The sequence below is a fragment of the Danio rerio genome, chromosome 8, assembly GCF_049306965.1.
Source record: "Danio rerio strain Tuebingen ecotype United States chromosome 8, GRCz12tu, whole genome shotgun sequence".
Taxonomy (NCBI): domain Eukaryota; kingdom Metazoa; phylum Chordata; class Actinopteri; order Cypriniformes; family Danionidae; genus Danio; species Danio rerio.
This window is the reverse complement of record NC_133183.1, coordinates 9,938,293-9,961,767: the sequence shown is the minus strand read 5'-3', so window position 1 is coordinate 9,961,767 and position 23,475 is coordinate 9,938,293. Positions and strand designations below refer to the sequence as shown.

At 40.0% G+C, this 23,475-nt stretch overlaps 1 protein-coding gene across 5 annotated transcripts in view; it reads left to right on the top strand.

The window, feature by feature from the left end:
• cdk16 (cyclin dependent kinase 16) overlaps positions 1-23,475 on the top strand; it is an 84,090-nt gene that overhangs the window by 39,445 nt on the left and 21,170 nt on the right. For all 5 annotated transcript variants that reach the window (XR_012384089.1, XM_068223099.2, XM_021478369.3 and 2 more), the window contains 8 exons: positions 4,403-4,459; positions 7,773-7,887; positions 11,200-11,294; positions 12,588-12,650; positions 15,503-15,626; positions 16,239-16,359; positions 17,838-17,935; positions 18,043-18,148. Coding sequence is in view for 4 of the 5 variants with exons in the window: in XM_068223099.2 (XP_068079200.1) it covers positions 4,403-4,459; positions 7,773-7,887; positions 11,200-11,294; positions 12,588-12,650; positions 15,503-15,626; positions 16,239-16,359; positions 17,838-17,935; positions 18,043-18,148 (779 nt within the window). In the remaining variant the exon portion in view is untranslated. The remainder of the gene's footprint in view (positions 1-4,402; positions 4,460-7,772; positions 7,888-11,199; positions 11,295-12,587; positions 12,651-15,502; positions 15,627-16,238; positions 16,360-17,837; positions 17,936-18,042; positions 18,149-23,475) is intronic.

Genomic DNA, 23,475 nt, shown 5'->3' with positions numbered 1-23,475 from the left:
ATGCCAAAAAGCCAAAAATAAATCTTAAAAAAATTTTAAATGACTTGTCTTAAAGGGACTTTGAACACACGCGCACACACACGCACGCACACACACATCCAAACGCACAATTATAAGTTACTAATACAAAAAAAACAAAAAGACTAATATGAGTATTAAAAAAGAAATTAAAAGAGAAAATCTTAATATGAATAAACCAATACACAACTGTACAATCCTTCAGATGGCTTATAATAATGTTTCTGACTAGTTTTGTCCACTGGCTGACTCTGTGTCAGGCTAATGCATACTTTGCTGCTTTTGATAACAGACTTTAGTTCTCTCCCAGGATATGCCTTCATTTTTCTGCATATCTCTCTCTCTATTCTCTTCTCCTTGACTTGTCTTGTTTGTTCAGGGTCACACTATCAGTGCTTTAAAATAATTGCGGATGCATAGACTAAACAAACTTTCATGGCATGTCTAGCTGCTTAAAACAAAATTCTCAGAATATTAGTAGCACAATATCACTGGTGAAATGTCCTGGTCCTATTATCTCTCACAAATCAAAAGAAGAAACTGTATGTAATTGCACGAAGAAACAAAATCCTAGCTGAAAGATTATTACAGGTTTGTATATCCTTTAGATCAGTGTTTCTCAACCATGTTCCTTGTGGACCACCAGCTCTGCACATTTGCCATGTCTCCTTAACCAAACACCTGATTCAGATCACCAGCTTATTAGCAGAGACTCAAAGACCTGTAATGAGTGTGACAGACAAAGGAGACATGCAGTGTTGGTGGTCCTCCAGGAACGTGGTTAAGAAACAAGCATTTAGATTGATGCATTTGGATTGGTCACATACACATTCATACACAGTACAAAATGCAGTAAAACACTTATACACTCACCTGTGGTTTAAATAAATAAATAAAAATAATATCATTTAGAGTCTAAATTAAGGAGTCTAATAAGTAAAAACACAGACCATTTTGGATATAGCAATATAAGTTATAGCTAAAGAAAATAATTTTAGAGAAAATAACACAAGTTGCGGCACGCACGCGTATATCACGCTATTCGCATGTAAATAGACGCGTAAACATTTTGAGTTTACGCGCTTCATTGGCACGACAAATTCACTTCACAATATTAACATCATGGGTGGGGCTTCTGTCTGCCCAGTGACTCTAGTTTTGTTGCTAAATAGCTAAATGAATTTTATTGAGAAAGTAGCTGTGATTATCTGATTTAGGAAGGCTGAAAAACAGTGCAGATTCACTTGGTGCTGTGTCTAAGTCCAAACTATACCTGAATGATGGATGCTTTTAGCAGTGCTGCCGACTGAGCTGAGCCCAGTTTTTTGAACGGTTGTCTGGTGTTAGCAGGAGGATTTCCCCTTGGAACATTAACAACAGGCGCTATCGTAATCACGCCCCTACAAGAGCAAGCTCCTGATCGGTAAACATGGTGCGAATGTCCGCTAAAGTTCAGCTTTTTTTAAAGTTTAGAACTCGAGCAATTTGCGCATTAAGAGCGCTTCATTCGCTTGAATAGTGTCATTTGCGCCGCCTCATTCGCGCGAATCACGCGAGTCTTGTCACAGGATGTCGTATCATGTCTTTGAATTGACTTCACATGTAAATCACTCGAGCTTGACGCTTTATCTGTGTCTGGTGTAAACGCAGCTTGAGAACATGAAAATTTTAGATATGAAGAATATTGTCCTTATTCTTCACGTACAGTACGAGCGGGCTCAGACATTGCAATCTTTTTGGCCCGGGACTTCTGGTCTTATTTACTTCCATTGATTTTTCAGATGTTATAAACAGCCTGCTATGCTGCTTGATGTCGCAAACTGATATTTATTTATTTTCCTTCGGCCTAGTCCCTTATTTATCAGGGGTCACCACAGCGGAATGAATCGCCAACTATTCCAGCATGTTTTACATAGCAGATGCCCTTCCAGCCGCAACCCAGTACTGGGAAACACCCATACGCTCATTCACACACTCATACAGTATGGCCAATTTAGTTTATTCAATTCACCTATAGTGCATGTCTTTGGACTTGGGGGACCGGAGCACCTGGAGGAAACCCACACAAACACAGGGAGAACATTCAAGCTCCACAAAGAAACGCCAACTGGCCCAGCCAGACTCGAACCAGCGACCTTATTGCTGTGAGTCGACAGTGCTAACCACTGAGCTGTCGCAAACTGATATTTTTTTACTATATTATTCTACTTTTATGTATAGTCATGAACACACTTGTTTGTAGAGCAAGTAGTTTGACCATTTTCTGCCGTCTATTATTCCTAGTCATTAGGGGTGTGAACCTACACTGGTCTCACGGTTCGGTTACGATTGTCATGCCATCGACTTGGTTCAATTCAATATCACGTTGCTTCACGGTGCATTGTCGATGCTTTCTGCGGGAAGAACAGCCACGGTTACAGTCAATAAGCGCATAATGAGCGGTTATCGCAGTTTTCGTAATAGACGTGGTGGAGAAAACTTGTGGTGGAGAAAACAGACATGCTCGTGTCTATATCCACAAGTTTCGCTGTAACAGCAGAGAGGTGAGGAAAAGTTACCTCACAAACACGCCAGCGGGTCAAATGTCCAAAGTCAGAAAGAGAGAGAGAGAGAGAGAGAGAGAGAGAGGCATAGATGGAGTTTAAGCTTTCATTTTCTCTCTAGTAGTGAAATAGTCTGGACAGCATACAAGCTGCTATCCGCTTATTAAGTGTGACGTCACGCGAAGTGGCTTCCGGGTCCAAGCGCTCTATTCAACTGAATAGGGAGACTCATGAAATGCTAATAATAAACGTTTACAAAGCGATTTAAGGCTTTCGAAAATCACGATCGCAGTATATATGTCCATGCCTAATAACCGATGGCCAGAAAGTGATTAATTCTTTTATAAATTGTTACATTTTTGGTATTTGTTATGCAGCAAGCCCAGAGATTGTTGTGTACACTACGATTTTATATGAAATTAACTTTAATGTGTGATAGGAATAAAACGTGATCATAAACGAATGATTTCTCCACTCAAATGATGGCGGCTTGGACCCGGAAACAGTATTACATACATCACAAACACGTCACCACTTAACAAGCGGATAAAGCAAACTCACAAGCAGTGAATTTTGCATAAGTAGTTGGAACGTTTTATTTATACTCCCTTGCCTCTTTCCCTATAGTATTCTACCGCAAAATAGCGCATTGAAGATAAATAACATCAGTATGTAATAACCATTTTTTACCTGTTTCTGAACCGATATCGAATTGCCCACATATCATCACAGTGCATCGAAGAAACAATAAATTTTGACACCACTACTAGTCAGTTCTCCTATTGGAAACTGAATCGGAATTTCTAAAACAAACAATCGCATAAACGAGCACACTTTCGCAATGCAGACTAAGGTCAATAGCTAAAAAAATAAGTATAATTTTTTTTTTATATTAGCTATATCTGGGCAATATGATGGCTCAGCGGTTAGCACTGTCACCTCACAACAAGAAGGTCGCTGGGTCAGTTGGTGATTTAGTGTGGAGTTTGCATGTTCTTCCTGTGTTGGCGTGGGTTTCCCCCAGGTGCTCTGCTTTCCCTTACAGTACAAAGACATGCACTATAGATGATTTTCCCAGTACTGGGTTGCAGCTAATAGGGCATCCGCTGCATACAAATGCTAGATAAATTTGCAGTTTATTCTGCTGTGGCGACCCCTGATGAATAAATTGACTACTCTAGAGGAAAATGAATGAATGAATGAATGAATGATTGAATGAATTAGCTATATCTTAAGGGACTCTCATTGCATTTAAGGTGTTTTTCACTAGTTCACAAGGGAAAATGAGGGAATTTTAAGAGGTTATATTAAGGTTTTGATGTTGTAAGGGGATATGAATAATTCTTAAAAATATTCATCATTTAATTGTAAAAAATATTGACACAATTTTACTTTTACAAGTTTTTTTTTCTTTAATAATGAAATATGACTCTTGAAAGAAGGTCAAGATTGTTCTTAATTCATTATCATAAAGTAGCTCGACTTCAGTTTGCCCTTGATGTGACATATAAACCCAGAACGTGATGTTTATTCAGTGCTGTTGACGCACGCTTGATCTGTGATGCGTTTAAAAACACTTTATTTGTTACACTTCAGTTGTTCCCAATTTATTTTTAGGGAGAGCTGTTTAAGCTCATGTTTTCAGCAGGCATTATATAAACCTTTATGACCAGCCCAGCACATCACATCCGTCTGAAACGGGAGCAGGGCAATTTTGGATGCTTTCTAATGAGTTCACATGAATGCCTTTGAAATTTTCTGCCCTGTATCCTAGTGTTGTTTTAGTGCTGCTTTTTAGGAGCACACAGTTATTGACACAGTTTTTGTCTTTGTTTGAGCAGTCTGAGATCGGATTTGGGAAGCTGGAGACGTACGTGAAACTGGATAAACTAGGAGAGGTAACGTTAGCATCTGTTATACACTCCATCACAAAACACCATTCACTCCACATATTAAGACTTCTATAGCTTAATATGATATAAGGATCAGTCTTAAAGGGATAGTTCTCCAAAAACCGAAAAGACTGCCATCATTCACTCGCTATATGCATGTTTCAAACCTGTTTGACTTTCTTTCTTCTATTGAACACAAAAGAAGATACTTTGAAGAAAGCTGAAATCCTGTAACCACAGACTTTCATAGTATTTGTTTTTTCTATTATGGAAGTCAATGGTTACAGGTTTTCAGCTTTCTTCAAAGTGTCTTTTTTTGTGTTGAACAGAATAAATAAACTTATAAGGGTTTACAACCAGGGCTTTACATTAACTTTTTTAATCACCGGCCATTGTGGCTAGTAGTTATCCAATGTTACTAGCCACTCTGCATTTTCACTAGCCACAATTTTGTTGTTGGGAAAATATATTTTACATGCATAAATTTGACGTTGACATGCTAAAATTACTTGATTTAAATTTTATTTTATGTCCACATGCGTCCTCATTCATTTCACTTTTTGTGTTGAGTATGAGCTTGCTCAATGAGCATGAGTAAATGGGTTGTGGTTTCATAGTGTTATATTGCAATTAGTTTTTATTTTTCATGACTTTTTTAGAGCTTAAAATTAACGATTTACCAAATTTATCTCTATAACCACACTAAACAAAAATTATTTCTTAGCCACAATTTTTTAATGTGTCAAAACAAGCAAAATAAAGCTGTATACTATACTTTTTATTTAACAAAATATTTCTTAAAAAAGAAAGAAAAGCAATTGACTTTTAAAAAATAACGATTGTCATGTATCAAACATATGCTCGGTAATCTGTCAAGGCTAAAGATCTCTCGGATCACCAGTTGACTGCACATAAATGGAGAGTTCATCTCCCATTAAAGCAATATTGTAAAAAAAAAAAAGATAATTAAACCATTTTAACAAAATGAAAGTAAATAAAACCGTAAGCAAATGAAAGCAGGTGAAACATACCGTGTGTGATAATGAAAGGAAGATCACATGCACGCGCTTAACTTTAGGCAATTTAATAGTCTCTTCAAAGTGAAAGCAACCGGTGCTGCTTACAAAAAGAAACATTTTGAGCTCTTAAAAGCATCAGGGGCCTCATGTACGAAGACTTGCGTGGAAATCTTACTAAAACATTGCGTACGCACAAAGCTGTAAATGTGCGTACGCAGAAAAAAATTCAGATGTATGAAACACTGCGTACGCCGAATCTCACGCATATTTTTTTGTACATCTGAATGAACGTGAAACTGAGCGCAACATGCACGAGCGCAAAACCCCTCCCTGCCTCCTCCCCCGTATGAATATGCTAATGACTATGCTAATGTCAAAACCCAACGAAAAAGCAATGGCAAAAGCAAGCAAAAAGAGAAACTTTGAACAGAATGTGAAATGGAGGTGCTGCTTTCGGAGGTAGACCGGAGAAAAGTGGTGTTATTTGCAAGTTTATTCGGCGGAATTAACAACAAAAGAAAAAAAATAGAGTGGGAGAGTTTAGCTGATACGGTTAACACAGTTGGGTCTGAACATCGCACTGAGTGCATTTAAAAAAGAAATAGTGTGGTTTATAACTGTAAAATGTTGCAGTACCCTTCGCAGTCTCAGTGGCGCACCTCATAAGAAGCATGTGATCATGTACTGACACGTTCGAGCACAAACTCGGCTCGAATCCAGCGTCTGATGAATTCATTCTTCTTTTTTTTCCCCGCTACATATCAGATTTTGCCCACTATTTATCACGAGAAAGACAAGTAGGAATCATCAATAAGTTTGTGCATCATATTTTATTTGCACATTTATTGAATGGAAATGTTTCTGATTCACGCATGCAAATTCATCTTCAGATAGTGTCTTTATAGCAATGTGCGTGCAGTAGATAGCACTTACATACCTACTATATGAAGCCGTCTCATACAGACGCCATTGCAAGGCTCAGACACTTTGTAGAGAGGAATTTAACACAACTGCCTCTAGGAGTCGCCAATGGAAATAAAACAGACACGCACAAAAAATGTGCGTACGCCTGCCAGAAAGCTGCCGTGAACCTGCGCAAATTCCCACGTTCAGTTCATTGTTAGTAAATCCAAACGTGAGCGATTCTGAGCGTGAAACCTGGCGTACGCAAAGTTTTTGTGCGTACGCAGCGTTGATACATGAGGCCCCTGGACTGTGGATGCATGTTTATTTAGTTTATTTGAAAGAGAACCGATGACAGATGCGTTTCTAGAGCCTGTTCCAGACATGGTTGCTTCACGATTCGGGAGCACACACGCGTTAGGCAGTCGCGCGCATGCGTTTTAAGAAGTCGCGCGGATCGCATCAGCTGTTAGCGCGAGTGATGATCATTCTCTCATTCGGTATTCTCTTGCTTTCTTCTGCTCGCGTGATCACAATTATTTTACTTCTCGATTCTAAGATCACATTTGCTCAAATACTGGGTCATACTTATATTGTCGAACCCTGCTTTTAGGAAAACTACAATTTAAAAAATATTTTCAACCAGCCAAAGTGGCTAGTGGAGGTGTCTGTCTAACCCGCCAAAGCTGAAATCTACCCGCATTTGGCGGGTTGGCGGGTGTTAATGTAAAGCCTTGTTTACAACCATTTGAGCGTTGATAAATAGTGAGTACATTTTTGGGTGAGTTCATTTTCAGCTGAACTATCCTTTTAAGGGGCTTTTCCACTGCATTGTTTGTTTCGCTATACAGCTTATTATTGGGGCTTTTCTACTTTGGTTCATACCCATCACCGAGGGTTGGACTTTTCTTGCGTTGTGATAGCAAGGCCCCATCTGATTGGACAAATTTAGATAAACAACCAATGCATAAAATAACTGTAATTGATCACGTTCACACTTTATTTTAATGGTCTGTTTGTTGAATTTAAGTTACATTGCATATGCATGCCAACTAATTCTCGTTCGATTACAAGTAGACTGTTGGGTTAGGGTTGGAGTAAGTTGTATTTACAAACATGTACTTACAACATGTAACATGTGCGTACAAAGTTTCTTATAGTAGGAGCATATCAACAGATATTAAGCAGACAGTCTACTAATACTCAAATGTACAGTACCATCAGAATAAAGTGTCACCTTGATCACACCTGCATAAACTATTATCACAATAACAACAATTTTGTGATACACTGTGCAGCCTTTATTACAATAATTTACATTATGTTAATCCTTACAAGTCTCCTGTTTAAAGCAATATTCATATGCCTGTGCATCGTCTCTTCTATTTCTCTACCAGGGCACCTACGCTACAGTATACAAGGGCCGCAGTAAGCTGACCGATAACCTGGTGGCTCTGAAGGAGATCCGTTTGGAGCACGAGGAAGGAGCTCCATGCACTGCCATTAGAGAAGGTGGGTTACAAGCCTGCCGAAGTGGATCAGCACTAAAATTAGATCTCTACACTACTGCCCCAAATTTCCAGCATGCTTGCGCCGTGACAGACGTTTGTAACTCTTCAATCCAGGATGATCTAAATTAGGATTTGAAATCACTGAATTCACCATCACTGTTGTTGCATGTTCATATCAGCTTGTTAAAAGTGTGATCATGTGAGCAATGTGATCATGCTTAATAGTCACATCACAGGATTTGCAATGATGAGATTGTTTATCATTTGCCATAGATATATACACTAGATATCTCATACGGACCCTGAGCATGCGTCAATAGCGCCGCCATATTTGTACAGTGCTCCCAGGACAAGTGTCATTCAACCGCACTAGTCAAGACAGTGTGCCAATGTGAAGATGCTGGACTTTAGCGATGTCTACGGGTGTAGTAATGAGCAAACAAAGAAAACAAAGCACAAAGGCAGAACATTTCATAGGTAGGATTTAGTTTTTTATGTTTTTGTATGTTATGAACTTTTGTGCTAAACGGGTAACATTATTGATGATACAGTCACTTACTGCATTCACCATAAGGCAAAGTAGCACCAACTTGCTCTAAATACTGGGCTTATGCTAGTTTTGTTGACTAAAATCAGCAAACAATGCAAAATAAATATGACAATGCGATGCCAGAAACTTGTATTATTGTCAGCTAAGTGAAGGAGTCATTTATAACGAATATTCATTCACAAACAAATCGCTCCCTTTGTCAGTATGAGAAGTGAAAGCAGGAGAGGAGCTGTGTTTCAGGACACGGATTAGATCAAATTTAACAGGAAGAGTGAATAGTACATTTCCACAAACACGGGCTTTTTGAGCAGGAATGCTTGTACGGTCACTTATCCATCGATGTAGAAAAGTGATGTAAAATTATAAGTTTAGTAATTAAAAAAATTGCATACTGACCTCCGGGAGAACTACTGATCATAGATATTAGAGTATAGCCTATGTGTATTTCTCTGGCTCTGGATGGCCACAGTCCTCCTCTGCAGCTTGGTCCCGCATTCATTTCAATGGAGCGCTACCCTGTACTAAAATGGCGGCTCTATTGACGCATTCCTTCCAATAGACAACAACAGGGTAGGCAAGATCTAAGGTATGTACTACGATCATTTGCATCTATTTTTGAGGCCAGTGACTGTATAATGATTTTAACATGAGTAAGAAATTGTACTATTTGCAAACTTTCATTAATTTTCCTTGTGCTTAGTCCCTTTATTCATCAGGGCTTACCACAGCAGAATGAACAGCCAATATCCAGCATATGTTTTACACAGCGGATGCCCTTCCTCCTGCAACCCAGTACTAGGAAACACCTGTAAACTCTTACATTCAGACACACTCATACACTACGGCCAATTTAGTTTATTCAATTCCCCCATAGCGCATGTCTTTGGACTGTGGGGGAAACTGGAGCACCTGGAGGAAACGCAAGCGAACACAGGGAGAACGTGCAAGCTCCACACAGAAACGCCAACTGATCCAGCCAAGACTCAAACCAGCAACTTTTTCTGTCTTTTAAAGAGTTAGAAACCATCATCAATGTTTTTATTATGTCCAGATTGGACTACTGCAACTTTGTATTTAGGAGTTTCTCAGTCTTCAATTGCACGCCTGCAGCTGGTTTAAAATGCAGCTGCTAGGCTTTTAACTGGGACATAAAAATGTCTAGTATATCACTATTTTTATTGTCTTTTCACTGGCTCCCAGTCCAATTTAGGATTCAATACAAGTTATTACTACTTGTTTTTAAAGGTTTGAATGATCTGGCACCTATTTACATCGGTGAGCTTCTTCACTGGCATACTTCATTGAGGCCAATCAGGTCGGAAAACAAGTTTCAGCTACTGTAGTTGTTTCCAAAACAAGAGGTGACAGGGCTTTTTCTGTCACAGCTCCCCTGTCTGTGTAATGGTCTGCCTTTACATATTAGGTCATGTTCTTCCCTTGGTGCTTTTAAGTCTCATTTAAACAAAATCACCTTTTGTCTCTTGCTTTTTGATTGCAAATAATTAATTTTATCTGTTTTATATATTTTGCTTATTTATATATACAAGTGTATATTTGACCACTTTGGTCAACATCTGTTGTTTTTAAATGTGCTCTATGAATAAAACAAACAAAGCTTCTTGCTGTGAGGCGACAGCGCTAACCACTAAGCCACAGTGCCACCGCAAACTAACATTTTCGTACTATATTATTCAAGTGTTTTTATGTATAGTCAGCGATCAGAAATGTTTCCTCACAGCAAAAAGGTCACTGGTTTGAGTCCCGGCTGGACCAGCTAGCATTTCTGTGTAGAGTTTGCATGTTCTCCATGTGTTGGCATGGGTTTCCCCCGCAGTCCAAAGATATGCACTATGAACAAAATTGGCTCTAGTGTGTGTGTGTGTGTTTGAATGTTAGAGTATATGGGTGTTTCCCTGTATTGGGTTGCGGCTTGAGGGGCATCTGCAGCGTAAAACGTATGCCGGAATAGTTGGCAGTTCATTTTGCTGTGGCGACCCCTGATAAATAAGGTACTAAGCTGAAGAAAAATCAATCAATGACATACGAAAATGTCAGACTGCAGGGTGCAAAGTCCTTTAGGGTATTTAATCAGTATTTGTTAAAATGACTTCGACAGCACAATAGCGCTGATGCAATTTAAGATTTGTCTCTGCAAGTATTTTATTTTTCCAGTTAAACCTTTTCAAACATGCAGTTTAGTCTAGAATTAACCTTAAAGGGATAGTTCACCCAAAAAAATGAAAATTCTGTCAGCATTTAACATTAATTGAATCTTTACAAGGTTCTTTATTCTGTTGAACACTACAGAAGATAATTTGAAAAATGCTAAAAACCTGTAACCATTAACTTCCAAAGTATTTGTTTTTTTTCTGCTATGGAAGTCAATGGTCAGAAGAAAGAAACTAAAGAAGTAAGAAATAAATAAAGAAATAAATGTTTGTGGCTGAATAAATAGTGAGTAAATTTCATTTTTGGGTGAACTGTCCCTTTAAGCCTTGTTTATAAAATCAGGGGAAATTGTTTGACTCTTTAAAATTGTTGTCATATTTATTTATCCTTTAATCAGGAGCACAGATGCTTTTTAAAAATCTAGCGTAGAACCCTGAGTTGATTTGCTTTGGGAAAACCAAGTGTTATCTAGCAGTAATATTTGCTCCAATCTGTCTTGCCCTTGACGTTTATCAGTGAATATTCATACAAGCGTGTGAAGAGCCAGAGGTTGTGTGTTTGAGGAATAAACAGTCTCTCTCCGTGTGTTTGTAGTGTCTCTACTGAAGGACCTGAAACACGCCAATATTGTGACTCTTCATGACATCATCCACACTCAGAAGTCTCTTACGCTTGTGTTTGAGTACTTGGTGAGTCAGTCACATGTGCACATTTCACTGCTCTTTCTCCACACACTTTTTTACAGTACTCATGATCTCACACACACACACACACACACACACACACACACAGTCATCTGGGTTTGCAGAAGCTATTTGGAAACTGGAGCTCTCCAAAATGAATGCTGTTTAGAATTTGAAGTGGTTACAGTAGAGTCAAGTGCAAGCAAACATTTGCTAACTATGTTTAAATTGCTTAATGGCTCGCTTGATTGAAAACAATCATCTGCATAAATTTAAGTGATGCCATTTTAATCTGGCTCAAAAAAGAAGGATCTTAAACTGATGGAATTTAATTAAAAAGCTAATAATTGTACTTAAAAGTGTAATGAATCATTTTAAATTAAAACACACATTTAAAAACTTATCAAAAATGTTAAAACCACATTCAAATGTGTTATTAAAATATTGAAAAAAGCAAATAAAAAAGTCAATTAATAAAAATTATAACATTATATTTAAAAATCTATAATAATATTATAATAATAATATTATATAATAATAATAATAATTATTATTATTATTTAAAATAAAAAATAAAAATTAAATAAAAGTTAATTAAATTTTTTATAAGCATTAAGTTGTAATAATAAGTTGTAAAGTTACATATAAGTTGTAAATACCCGCGCTCGCCTCCCTCGCGACAGCGCATATGAGATAAATGACGTCAGTACATAATAACCGGTTATTACTATTATTATTTTTGTTACTGAACCAATACCGAATTGTCCGCATCTGCATTGAGGTGCACCAAAGAAACAATTAATTTTGACACCCCTAGCATCCATTGTAAATAACATTTATCTTAAAGCGAAATTGAAACTTCAGGGGGTTGGAAATCCAACAAATCAAAAGAAATACTTGCCACTGTCATTCAGCACAAATTGAATTTTGCATTCTGTAAAATACAGTAGTTTTATTTAACTTGCATGAACTGAAACTTGTATTTCAGTATGTTGATGTACTTCCAAATGAAATGGAAAATTGAGTAGGGGGCGGGGCTTTATTTTTGTGCATCATTCCCTCTTAGCAATGGTAAGAGGGGCGTGGTTAAGAATATTGTATCTGAAGCCGTCAAAGTGACAGAGTAGGAGCGCCACTAAAAACGCAGAAGCAAATAGTCAGACTAAAAACTTTTTTTTTTAACTGATTAACTTGAGCACAGATTAATTGTTCACCTAATGAATAATATTGTGAGCTAGCAAAATAAACATTGCACATTTTGATTTCACACTCACTTTAATGTCTTTGTTTATCTCCTAGGATAAAGATCTTAAGCAGTACCTTGATGACTGTGGAAACAGCATTCATATGCACAATGTTAAGGTATGTCTTTTTAATCTGTTTCTCAAAACACAGTTGAAGTCAGAATTATTAGCCCTCCTGAATTATAAGCCCCCCTGTATATTTTTTTCCTAATTTCTTTTATACGGAAAACTAACCTTTTTCTAAGCATAATAGTTTTAATAACTAATTTCTTATAACTGATTTATTTGATATTTTCCATGATGACAATCAATAATATTTTACTAGTTATTTTTCAAGATACTAGTATACAGCTTAAAGTGACATTTAAAGGCTTAACTAGGCAAGTTAAGTTAACTACAAGTTAACTACATTAGGCAAGTTAGGGTAATTAGGCAAGTCATTGTATTATGATGGTTTGTTCTGTAGACCAGTGGTTACCAACCTTTTTTTTGCCTGAGACCCCATTTTCCCGCGGAAACTATTGTAAAGGCCCCCCTCAACATTTAATGATGTTTCGCTCATACAAGTTTCCAGTAAGGATGACAAAAAATGTTGCTTTCAAACAAATAATATGTTTTTTACTATATCTAGAAATGTTTATGCACAAATAATAGCCTAATGTAAAATACAAAAGCAAAACATCAGTAGGCCATTTGTAACTGAAAAACTTAAGCCTGTGCTCTTTGTAGTCAAAAAATGCTCTGGGCTTGTCACGGTATCGGAGATGAGTTGTCTGCAAATGTCTTATTAATTTGGACAGTCTCATGCATTAGCAAGAACTTTGGCGCAGGTAATGCACTGTGGCTGGGTCAGGCACACTTTGCTTCCAGAAAATGGAATAAAAACATAAGTCAGGTAGTTATCTTGGTGTTTTCTGCATTTCATGTTTTCAGTAATGCTAGTGCTGCGAACCAAAAGCTTGTTTGGAGCTTCCTCACCTAGGTCTAGTTTGCTTACTATTAGCTGCTGAAGGCGAATTAGTGAGACTCTAGAACTGCGTCCCAAATGGCACACTATGCACTCAAGCACTATGTACTTTTGCACTTACACACTCAACAGGATAGCATATGTATGTAGTGTCATCCCAAATGGAACACTAATGTTTTTTTTACTAAACGGAAATTCAAACCGTTTCCCTGATGACGTTTGACGGTTGCCAAATCAGTGAAATAAACAACCGAATTATCAAATAATACCTGCCTTGAGTATTGCCACATTCACCATCAGGAGGCGCTATAATCACTCTCGTAGGAGAATTTTGCTTTCATCATCTAAAAAGTTATTCAACATGTGCGTCCGATAGCTCCGCCCCTTCCGCTACGTAAGAAAGCCTGCGGTCGTTGAGTGCGTGAAGTGTCCATCATTACACACTTAATTTTAGCGACTGAATGAGTGAGAGTGATTATAGCGCTTACCGATGGTGAATGCGGTTAAAATAATAGCGAGTATTGTTTGGTATTTTGGTCATTTATTTCACTTATTTGGCAACCGTCAAACGTCATCAGGGAAATGGTTTGAATTTCCACTTAGTAAAAAAAACATTAGTGCTCCATTTGGTATGACACTACATCGATATACTATACTGTTGAGTGTGTAAGTGCAGAAGTACATAGTAGAGCTGTTATCGGGCCATAAAAATTAGGCCCGAGCCCGACAGGTGCATTTTGATTGACAGCTATATAAAGCCTGAACCCGTTTATAGCCCGACATTATACAAATGTGCACATGCACACAGCTCTTTTGCCTTTTTTTGAGACTGAGTCATTTATATGTTTTAACATAATGTATTCATAACAAACGTAGGCTATATGCCACTTGGAAGTTGGAACAAAGAAATAAAATAAGTCCTCTGTAACATCGTAACATCTCAGCACTCTAAATAGGCCTAGGTACATACACTTAGGCTAGCCTTTAAATTGGCCAACACACCAATGAAAATAAGTAATTCTTAACAAATTAAATTAAAATAAATTCTAAATTATAAAGGGTAATTGGCAATAACGAAATGAAGATAAAGACTCTGCAGGATTTGTTTCGCCACTTTTCTTCACAATCTGGCCTTAAGGCGACGGTGAAGCTAAATATTAAAAGAAAAGCCTAATGCCAACATTAGCCTGTATACTCTGTCTACATTATACATTTATGGTTTAATTAGTATTTATTTATAATTTAAAAACCCTTTACTCACCAAGATTAGGCTAAGTGTTTTTGTGGAGGAACATTATTAAATCCTCTGTAAATGGCTTTAGCGCAGTCCTGTGGTCAGGATGGTGCGTCCAGCAACATTGAACACCATTTCACTGCTGCTGCTACAGGCCGAGATGCATAGCTCTGACCTGGCTAATTTTGCAATTTTTGGTAAGGATTATTTGTTTATCTTCTACCAGCCAAGAACATCCATTAAAATTTTTATGACAGCGGTTTCAATGTAGCGAGTGACCTCGTCATTTTCCCTGTCAGCTTGCTGTACATTGCTGTTTAGTTCTCTACCGTAATACGCAGTGTATGAGCGAACGCCAAAATACCTTGTAGGGTGAAATAAACTAAGGCAACATGACCGTTCTCCAAATTGTCCACTGCTAATTATTATTTTTTTTAAATATGAAGTGACCCCCTCTACAGAGCTCACTGAGGCCCCCTTGTGGGCTGGGACCCCCCTGTTGGGAACCGCTGCTGTAGACAATTGAAAAAAACTGTTGCTAATAATATTGAACATAAAATCTTTTTTTTATATTAAAAACTGCTTTTATTCCAGCTGAAATAAAACAAATAAAGCTTTCTCCAGAAGAAAAAATATGATAGAAAATATTGTCAAAAAGTTTGTTCCTCTGTAAAACATCCTTTGGGAAATATATCATTTTGACTTCAACTGTATGTGAAGCACGTCAGTCAGAGATTATTTCCTAACTAGTCTACTTTTTCTGTCTCAGCTCTTCCTGTTTCAGCTGTTGCGGGGTCTAAACTACTGTCACAGACGTAAAGTCCTTCACCGAGACCTCAAGCCCCAAAATCTTCTGATCAACGACCGCGGGGAGCTGAAGCTGGCTGACTTTGGTCTGTAACACACAAACGTGGTTTTACCAACTCATGCTTACTCTTGTACTGTTTTCTCTGTGGGTGGTTAATGAAAACCGGCTGCCCACTTACCAACTAAGCGCACTTAACCTCAGCTTTCTCCAGCTGCATCCGCTCTGTAATCATTGCACTGTTAATGTTCTTTAGCCAAAAGCATTTAGTGTACTTCACATCTGGAAGAACATAATGTGTAATTTTCTTTTAATATCTTGATGTTAGCGATGCATCGTTCTTGTTGGTTAAATTTTTTTTTGTCCGATGCCTTTGAAAACAAATTGACGTTCATTAAAGTAAAACGAACAAACAAAAATAGGTAAGGAAAAGGGCTAATTTCAGGAATATATACAGCAAATTTTTAAACACATTTTGAAACCTTCAATAAACGATTCCCTGCAAGAAACAAACCATAATTTTTGTTAAATATTGAAAATATAATAATATCTGACTAGTTTAAAGGTTAACAACTGTCCAAAAAATGTCAGATTGTAATTTCTTGCCTGTAGATGCATATATTTCTTGGTGTTAGTCTCCACAAAGCTTGCCTAAACTGTGCAAATATTTTTTTTAATGTGGTTTTTGTTTGGTCTTTAGGTTTGGCACGAGCAAAGTCGATTCCTACGAAGACTTACTCCAATGAGGTTGTGACCCTTTGGTATCGTCCGCCTGATATCTTGCTGGGCAGTACAGACTATTCCACACAGATTGACATGTGGTGAGCGTCCCGTCTACCAATAATTTATTTTAAATGTTGGGTGAAAGGCATATATATATATATATATATATATATATATATATATATATATATATAATTTAAACAAATCATTTAGATGAATTAATAAATTACCTTGATTACAAAAGGAATAATTAAACATTTAAGGTTAAGTTAATACACATTAGTGTAAAGTAACAAAGAACTATAATTTAAAAATATTAAATCTAATGTTTAAAATAATCATAAAATTATTACATGTATGACTAAATAAAAATATTAATAAAAATCTATTCAATTATTTTAAATAAAAAATAAAAAATAATTTTAAAACAAAATATGAAAAAAATTATATAATATATAATATATATATATATATATATATATATATATATATATATATATATATATATATATATATAAAAAATATATATAAAAATAAAAATAAATTATAGCTAAATAGAAATACCTAAATTGCTAAAATTACTGAAACTTCCCAGGATAAGTTTTTTTAGGTCTTAGTATCAGTATATTAGACTTAAGTATATTTATATTCTAGTGAGCTCCAAAACAGTGACTCCAAACCTCGCAGCTTGTCGCTTCCGACTAATATGATCAACAATTTTTCATATTCATTACGTTTTTCATCAGTTTAATTTTTGAATGATTTTATACTTCAGTTTCTCATCAAATCTTTTGACCAATCAAACGCTCTCTAGTATTTGCCCCGCCCCCTTCAACACGCTTTTCATTTGATGCACTTGAGCTCAACCACTCTCACTGGCAGAGCTGTAAGAAAAACGAAATGCTATTGGATGTTTTTTAAAACAGGGTGGAGCTACTCTGTCCTACACCTATGCCCTATGTCTTCGTGTTTCAGCTGAAATTACAGCAAACATTGAATAAAAATGCACTTGAAAGCACTTCATAGGACCTTTAAGCTAAAATGAAAATAAAATTATGGAAAATTATGGAAAACTAATTCATTAAAAATATGAATAAATGTTTTAATTGCATACATTAATATATAGTCAAGCCTAAAATTAATAATTCCCCTCGCAAATCCTGACTTAAACTTACTTAAATATATATTTTTCTTACTATGAGACCTCTTGTACATTGTCGTATTATTTTTTGGGAGAAGCCTGTGTCATTTCTGATCAACATAAAAAAAAAATTTCTGGTTGAACAGAAGTAACTTTAAGTCTGAATTTTTCTAGGGTATGAATAATATTGGGACTGTGTCTATATATGTATAGTTCAATAACACTCTACCACCTTTGTTCCTCTAGACACAACCATTCTACATTAATTGATTTCAAATAACACTCTCATACTATAGCTAAAATGCATTCCCCCATGGTGCTGTAGATTGAGATGCTGGGCTAATAATGAGTCTATAGCAGCATCAGCGCACACTCTTATGTCACAGCTCCTCAGTGTGAGTGAAGTGAACTGAGCTGTAACGTCTCTGACTTCAGGGGTGTTGGCTGTATCTTCTACGAGATGTCTACAGGTCGACCCTTGTTCCCCGGCTCTACAGTGGAGGAGGAGCTGCACTTTATCTTTAAACTGCTCGGTAACAATCTCGCACCCACTCGCCACTTTCTGGCTCCAGATCTGACAGTTCCTCTCGCTGTGTGTGTCACTGGCATATTTATAAACCCTCCTGCGTCTTTTTCATAGGTACGCCCACAGAGGAGACCTGGCCCGGAATAACCTCCAATGAGGAATTCATCTCCTATAACTACCCACGATACCGTGCAGACTGTCTCCACAACCACACTCCACGGTAAAACCGCAGCTGGTGATATGATCGCCGCTTCTGTCAGAGTGTTGCCAAATCCTCGCAGGACAAATACGCAACCGCGGATAAAAAAACAAGATTATCATTACATAATTGATGATAGATCAAACTCATTGTATTATATGAGCCTGCAACACACAGTTGAATGCAAAAGTAACCAATTTTATCATTTTAATTATTTCACATAGTGCTGTTTAACATTTTTTTTCAACACATTTATAGACATAATAATTTTAATTATTAATTAACAAGTGATCTGACTCACGATTCAATATGGTTACCGATACTAATCTCACGATTCACAGTTTAGTCACGATTTTTTAACAAAATTATTTGAGACAAATTTAAAGTGAACAAGAGTCCTTTCATATTTTTTAAGTGCTGCACTTTTTTTCACAAAGTAAAATCTTTTCTGCAATAACTAAATTGGAATTTAAAAACAAAGTCCAAATAAAAAAGTGAATAATACAAACTAAAACTTTGTGCAGCTATATTACAAATTTAAAACAAATTTCAAATCAAAAATGAACAATAGAAGTTAAAGAAGGCTCTTTAATACAAAGGGCTCTATTTTAACGATCTAGGAGCAAAGTCTAAAGTGCAGGGCGCAAGAGCTTTAAGGGCATGTCAGAATCCACTTTTGCTATTTTAAGGACGGAAAAATATGCTCTGTGCCGCTGCGCATGGTCTAACAGGGTTGAGCTTATTCTTTAAGTGAGTTATGGGTGTGTTTTGAGAATAAACCAAGCAGAGTCTTATCTCCCATTCCCTTTGAGAGTCAGTTGCATTGCGCCACGCCATTTGCTATTTAAATGGTGGACTTTGTTGGTGGAAAACCTGAACGCTTTACTAGCACAATAACAGTTAAACAGAGCATCTGCAGCACGAGGATAAAGAATGAGCCTCCTCATTCTTTACTTTCACTTTCACTCTCTTTCATGGATAAGGAAACGTGGTGTACGCACAGACATCCATCAGCCTACATTATTAATTTTGTTTAAGCAATTTGTTTCAAAACTATTTCTAAATTCAGTTCTAATTTCCAGCAAACGAATAGATGAACAGTAATAATGAAGTGTGGAGTTATATCCAAACATACATGCTGTGCCCCATACAGTCCAAAACCTGGCAGGTGGACAAATCTAAGCTTGTTTTTAATAAAACAAATATAAATATGCATATAATAAATAATACTACTACTAATAATAACATTATACAAAAGCAAATTGTCATGAATAAACTGAAAAAGCCTCCCGAGATGAAGAAGGCATGAAGGCAGTGGTTTTTATGTTTATGTAAAAAATAATATTTTTTGTAATATTTGAATCCTTTTTCATTTGTAAAGATATTTGTGTATTGCTGTACATCCTGTGTGTATTAAGCAATGTGTAACGGAGGCGCACAACTGATGCGCTCCGCGCTGGACTTTAGACCTGCTCTCAGCTGGTCTATTTTAGTTCCTCAAAATAGCAACGTGCCAACAATGCGCCTTAACACACCTCTTTTCTAGACCAAAACACCCATGAGTCCACAAAGTGGCCAAATGGATTTTCTATGTGGCGTAAAACTGGAAAATTAGTGTTGCGCTGGTCTAAAAATAGCAACACGTCATAGAAACACGTCTTGCGCCTTATTGCGTCAGGTGTATGATGGGGCCCCAAATGCACTAAAACTGTGACTGTACTGGGATTTGGCATTTTAAAAAAAATTATCAGCATATATATTTATTTATTTATTTTTGGTATAAGCTTGGCACATTTACAATATCCACTGCTGATGAGAAAACTCTGTTACTGGGGACTGAGATGGCTGGTGATGGCTGAGAAGGCCTTTCCTAAATCAGAGAGTAGTGAGTACAGAGGTGGTCAATAGGCCCTCTGCTCCAGAAGACTGGCATGCAATACTGATTATAATGTGTGATATAATAAGCTAATTATTAAAATATGCTTAAACTAAAAGGAAAAAAAGATAGGGCAAAATAGGAACAATCTAATACCTGGTTCTGTAACAGCACAGCTTTCTCTTTCAGTATGAAAAACATCTTCACCCTTTCACTATGAAAACACTAATGCACCGTGTGATCGCAACAATGTTAAGTTAACCGTAATATTAGCACTCATCAGAGCAAGCGGAGCTGCCAATCTTCCGGTCAGCGTGGCTTGGCCTATTAATAGCGTTGTGCATTTAGATGTCTGTGACAGTAGTTCCCCTTCGGTTGGGGAACTTCAGTGCCATGAATGGGAGGATTCGGATCAGAAGCCGCTTATCTGGAGAGTATTGAACGGGCCAATGAATGAAATTAATTGGCAGCGTAAGCTTGCGCAGGTGTGCGACATCTGCAATTATCTCAGCATATAAGCACACCTGAAGCCAGCAGACGCCATCCTTTTCGCTTCAGATCCTTTCTGAGTGAGTCGATGAGGGTTCCTCTTGCTGATCAGCACTTCAGAGCGAACGAGTGTGTCTCCCGGTCCAGAGTGGGTCTTCGCGGTGGCAGACGGTCGAGCTGGGTTACTCCCTTGCCTGCGGTTCTTTGGGTCCGGTCCTCCAGAGCGGTGCGTATAGTTGCAACTTTTCCTAAAAGAGCAACACAGTCGTGCAGCACGTCCTTTTCAGGATGGCGCTCCGACTGTGCGTTTCTGGATGCGGGGGTTTCCTGTCACCGGATGATGGACACGATCACTGCATTGCATGTTTGGGGGTCCAGCATGTTAATGCGGTGCTCGCGGGCGGTTCATGTCGTCATTGCGATGCCATGACCGTTGCACAGCTAAGATCGCGGCTAACTTTCGCAAGAGAGCGAGCCACCCCAGTTGCCTCCTGCTCTAAAAAAGCAGCGGGCGCTCGGGCAGATCTGAGGGTTTCAGCGGGAGCTAATCCGCCGCCCACGGGCTCGCGGACCTCTCGCTCCTCACGGCGCTCCATCCAAGCTTCGGGTGGTGAGAGTGATCCGTCTAACCAGATGGTAGCTCTCACACTCGCTGACACCGGAGATCAGATGTCCTCCGCGGCATCGGAGGGTGGGCTTTCACTGTCCGACGAAGATCCGGACCCGCTCGCCCCCTCCGGGCAGGTGAGCGCTGTCAAATCGGATCCTGAAGCGGACATGTTAGCCGTGCTTTCCCGGGCTGCTTCGGCCGTGGGGTTGGAGATGGTTTATCCCCCAGCTCCGCGGCCGGACCGACTAGATGGGTGCTACGTAGAGGACCAGAAGGCGAAGCCTTCGAAGCCTCTCGTCCCCTTCTTCCCGGAAGTGCACAGTAGGCTCACGCAGTCCTGGAGGGCACCTTTCTCTGCCCGTGCTGCGAGTGCCTCCGCCCTCACCGCCCTTGACGGCGGAGCTGCCAGGGGGTATGAGGCGATCCCGTCAGTGGAGCGCGCTATCGCGGTCAATCTTTGTCCGCGCGGCGCCTCTACGTGGCGGGGTTTGCCCCGCCTCCCGTCCAAAGCCTGTAGGTTGTCTGCCTCCCTCGGAGCCAGAGCTTATAAGGCTGCGGGCCAGGCTGCTTCTTTGCACGCGATGGCCACCTACCAGCGCTACCAAGCGCAGGCGCTGGCCGAGCTGCACGAGGGCGGGTCCAACCCAAGCTTATTACATGAGCTGCGCACCGCGACCGACTATGCTCTTCGGACTACTAAGTCCGCCGCGTGTGCGCTGGGGAGGACGATGTCCACACTTGTGGTTCAGGAACGCCACCTCTGGCTAAACCTGGCCGATATGCGCGACGTTGACAAAGTTCGCTTTCTTGACTCGCCCATATCCCAGGCTGGCCTGTTCGGCGACACCGTCGGTGAATTCACCCAGGAATTCAAGGCGGTGAAAGAGCAGTCGGATGCGATGGGCAATGTCATCTATCGACGTGGCCGTAAGCCCGCTCCGCCCGCCGAGCCATCCACCTCCGCTGTTCCTCGCCGAGGGCGCCCGCCAACGAGTGCTGCCCCGCCCCCGCCTGCGCCTCCGGCCAAGCGGGCGCGGCGTTCACCTGGAAAGCAGGCAGCCCCTCCTGCCCAGGGCGCCGTTAAGTCCGGTAAACGGACCGCGAAGCGTCCCTGAGACAGGCCATCCGGAGAAGAGGAAACTTGCTCTTTCCCCGCTGGAGGGCGGGGCCCCGATAACAACGGTACTTTTCAGTGCCACCAAAACATCAGTAAAAGAGCACTTTTTCCCTTCCCCGGATGTGACTGCACGAGTTCTGCCAGTCCGGGACGCGCTGCCTTCCGGCTCGCAGACTCTACGTGCTTCGCCAGTGGCTCACGAGCGCTGGGGGGACGGTCCCCCTTTCCTCAGCCCTCCAGCCCCCTCTCCGGAGTCAGGGTGCGGAGCCAGAGCGAATCGCTCTCCTCCAGCTCTTCCGCGGGACCCTCGTGCTTCCCGGATCAGCACACCCACTCCGCGCTGCCCCACCGCTGGTACGTCAGCGATTGTAGCGATGACTCCATTAGCGAGGGCTCTGCCTGCCTGGTTAGCGCGGGCCAGCCCCTCGCGGTGGCTCATACGCACAATCAGACTCGGTTACGCGATTCAGTTCGCGAAACGGCCCCCCAAGTTTACGGGCGTGTATTTCTCCAGGGTCAACCCCCTGTCCGCCCCTGTCTTGCGAGAGGAGATTGCTGCCCTCCTGGCGAAGGGTGCAATCGAGCCGGTTCCTCCAGCCGAGATGGAGAGTGGGTTTTACAGCCCATACTTCATCGTACCCAAAAAGAGCGGTGGGTCACGGCCAATCCTAGATCTGCGCGTTTTGAACCGCTGTCTGCACAAGCTGCCGTTCAGAATGCTCACGCAGAGGCGCATTCTCCAATGCGTTCGTCCTCGGGATTGGTTTGCAGCCATAGACCTGAAGGACGCGTATTTCCATGTCTCCATTCTTCCACGCCACCGCCAATTTCTGCGGTTTGCGTTCGAGGGTCGAGCGTGGCAGTACAAGGTCCTCCCCTTCGGGCTCTCTCTGTCTCCGCGGGTCTTCACCAAACTCGCGGAGGGTGCCCTAGCGCCCCTTCGGCTCGCGGGCATTCGCATACTCAATTATCTCGACGACTGGCTGATTTTAGCCCACTCGCGGGAGCAATTGATTATGCACAGGGACAAGGTGCTTCGGCATCTCCGCCTACTGGGGCTTCAGGTCAACCGAGAAAAGAGCAAACTCGCCCCCGTGCAGAGGATTTCTTTTCTCGGGATGGAGCTGGACTCGATCACCATGGTAGCGCACCTCTCCGAGGAACGCGCTCGCCTGTTGCTGAACTGTCTGAGGGAGCTCGACAGCAAACTAGTGGTCCCACTGAAGTTCTTTCAGAGGCTCCTGGGGCATATGGCA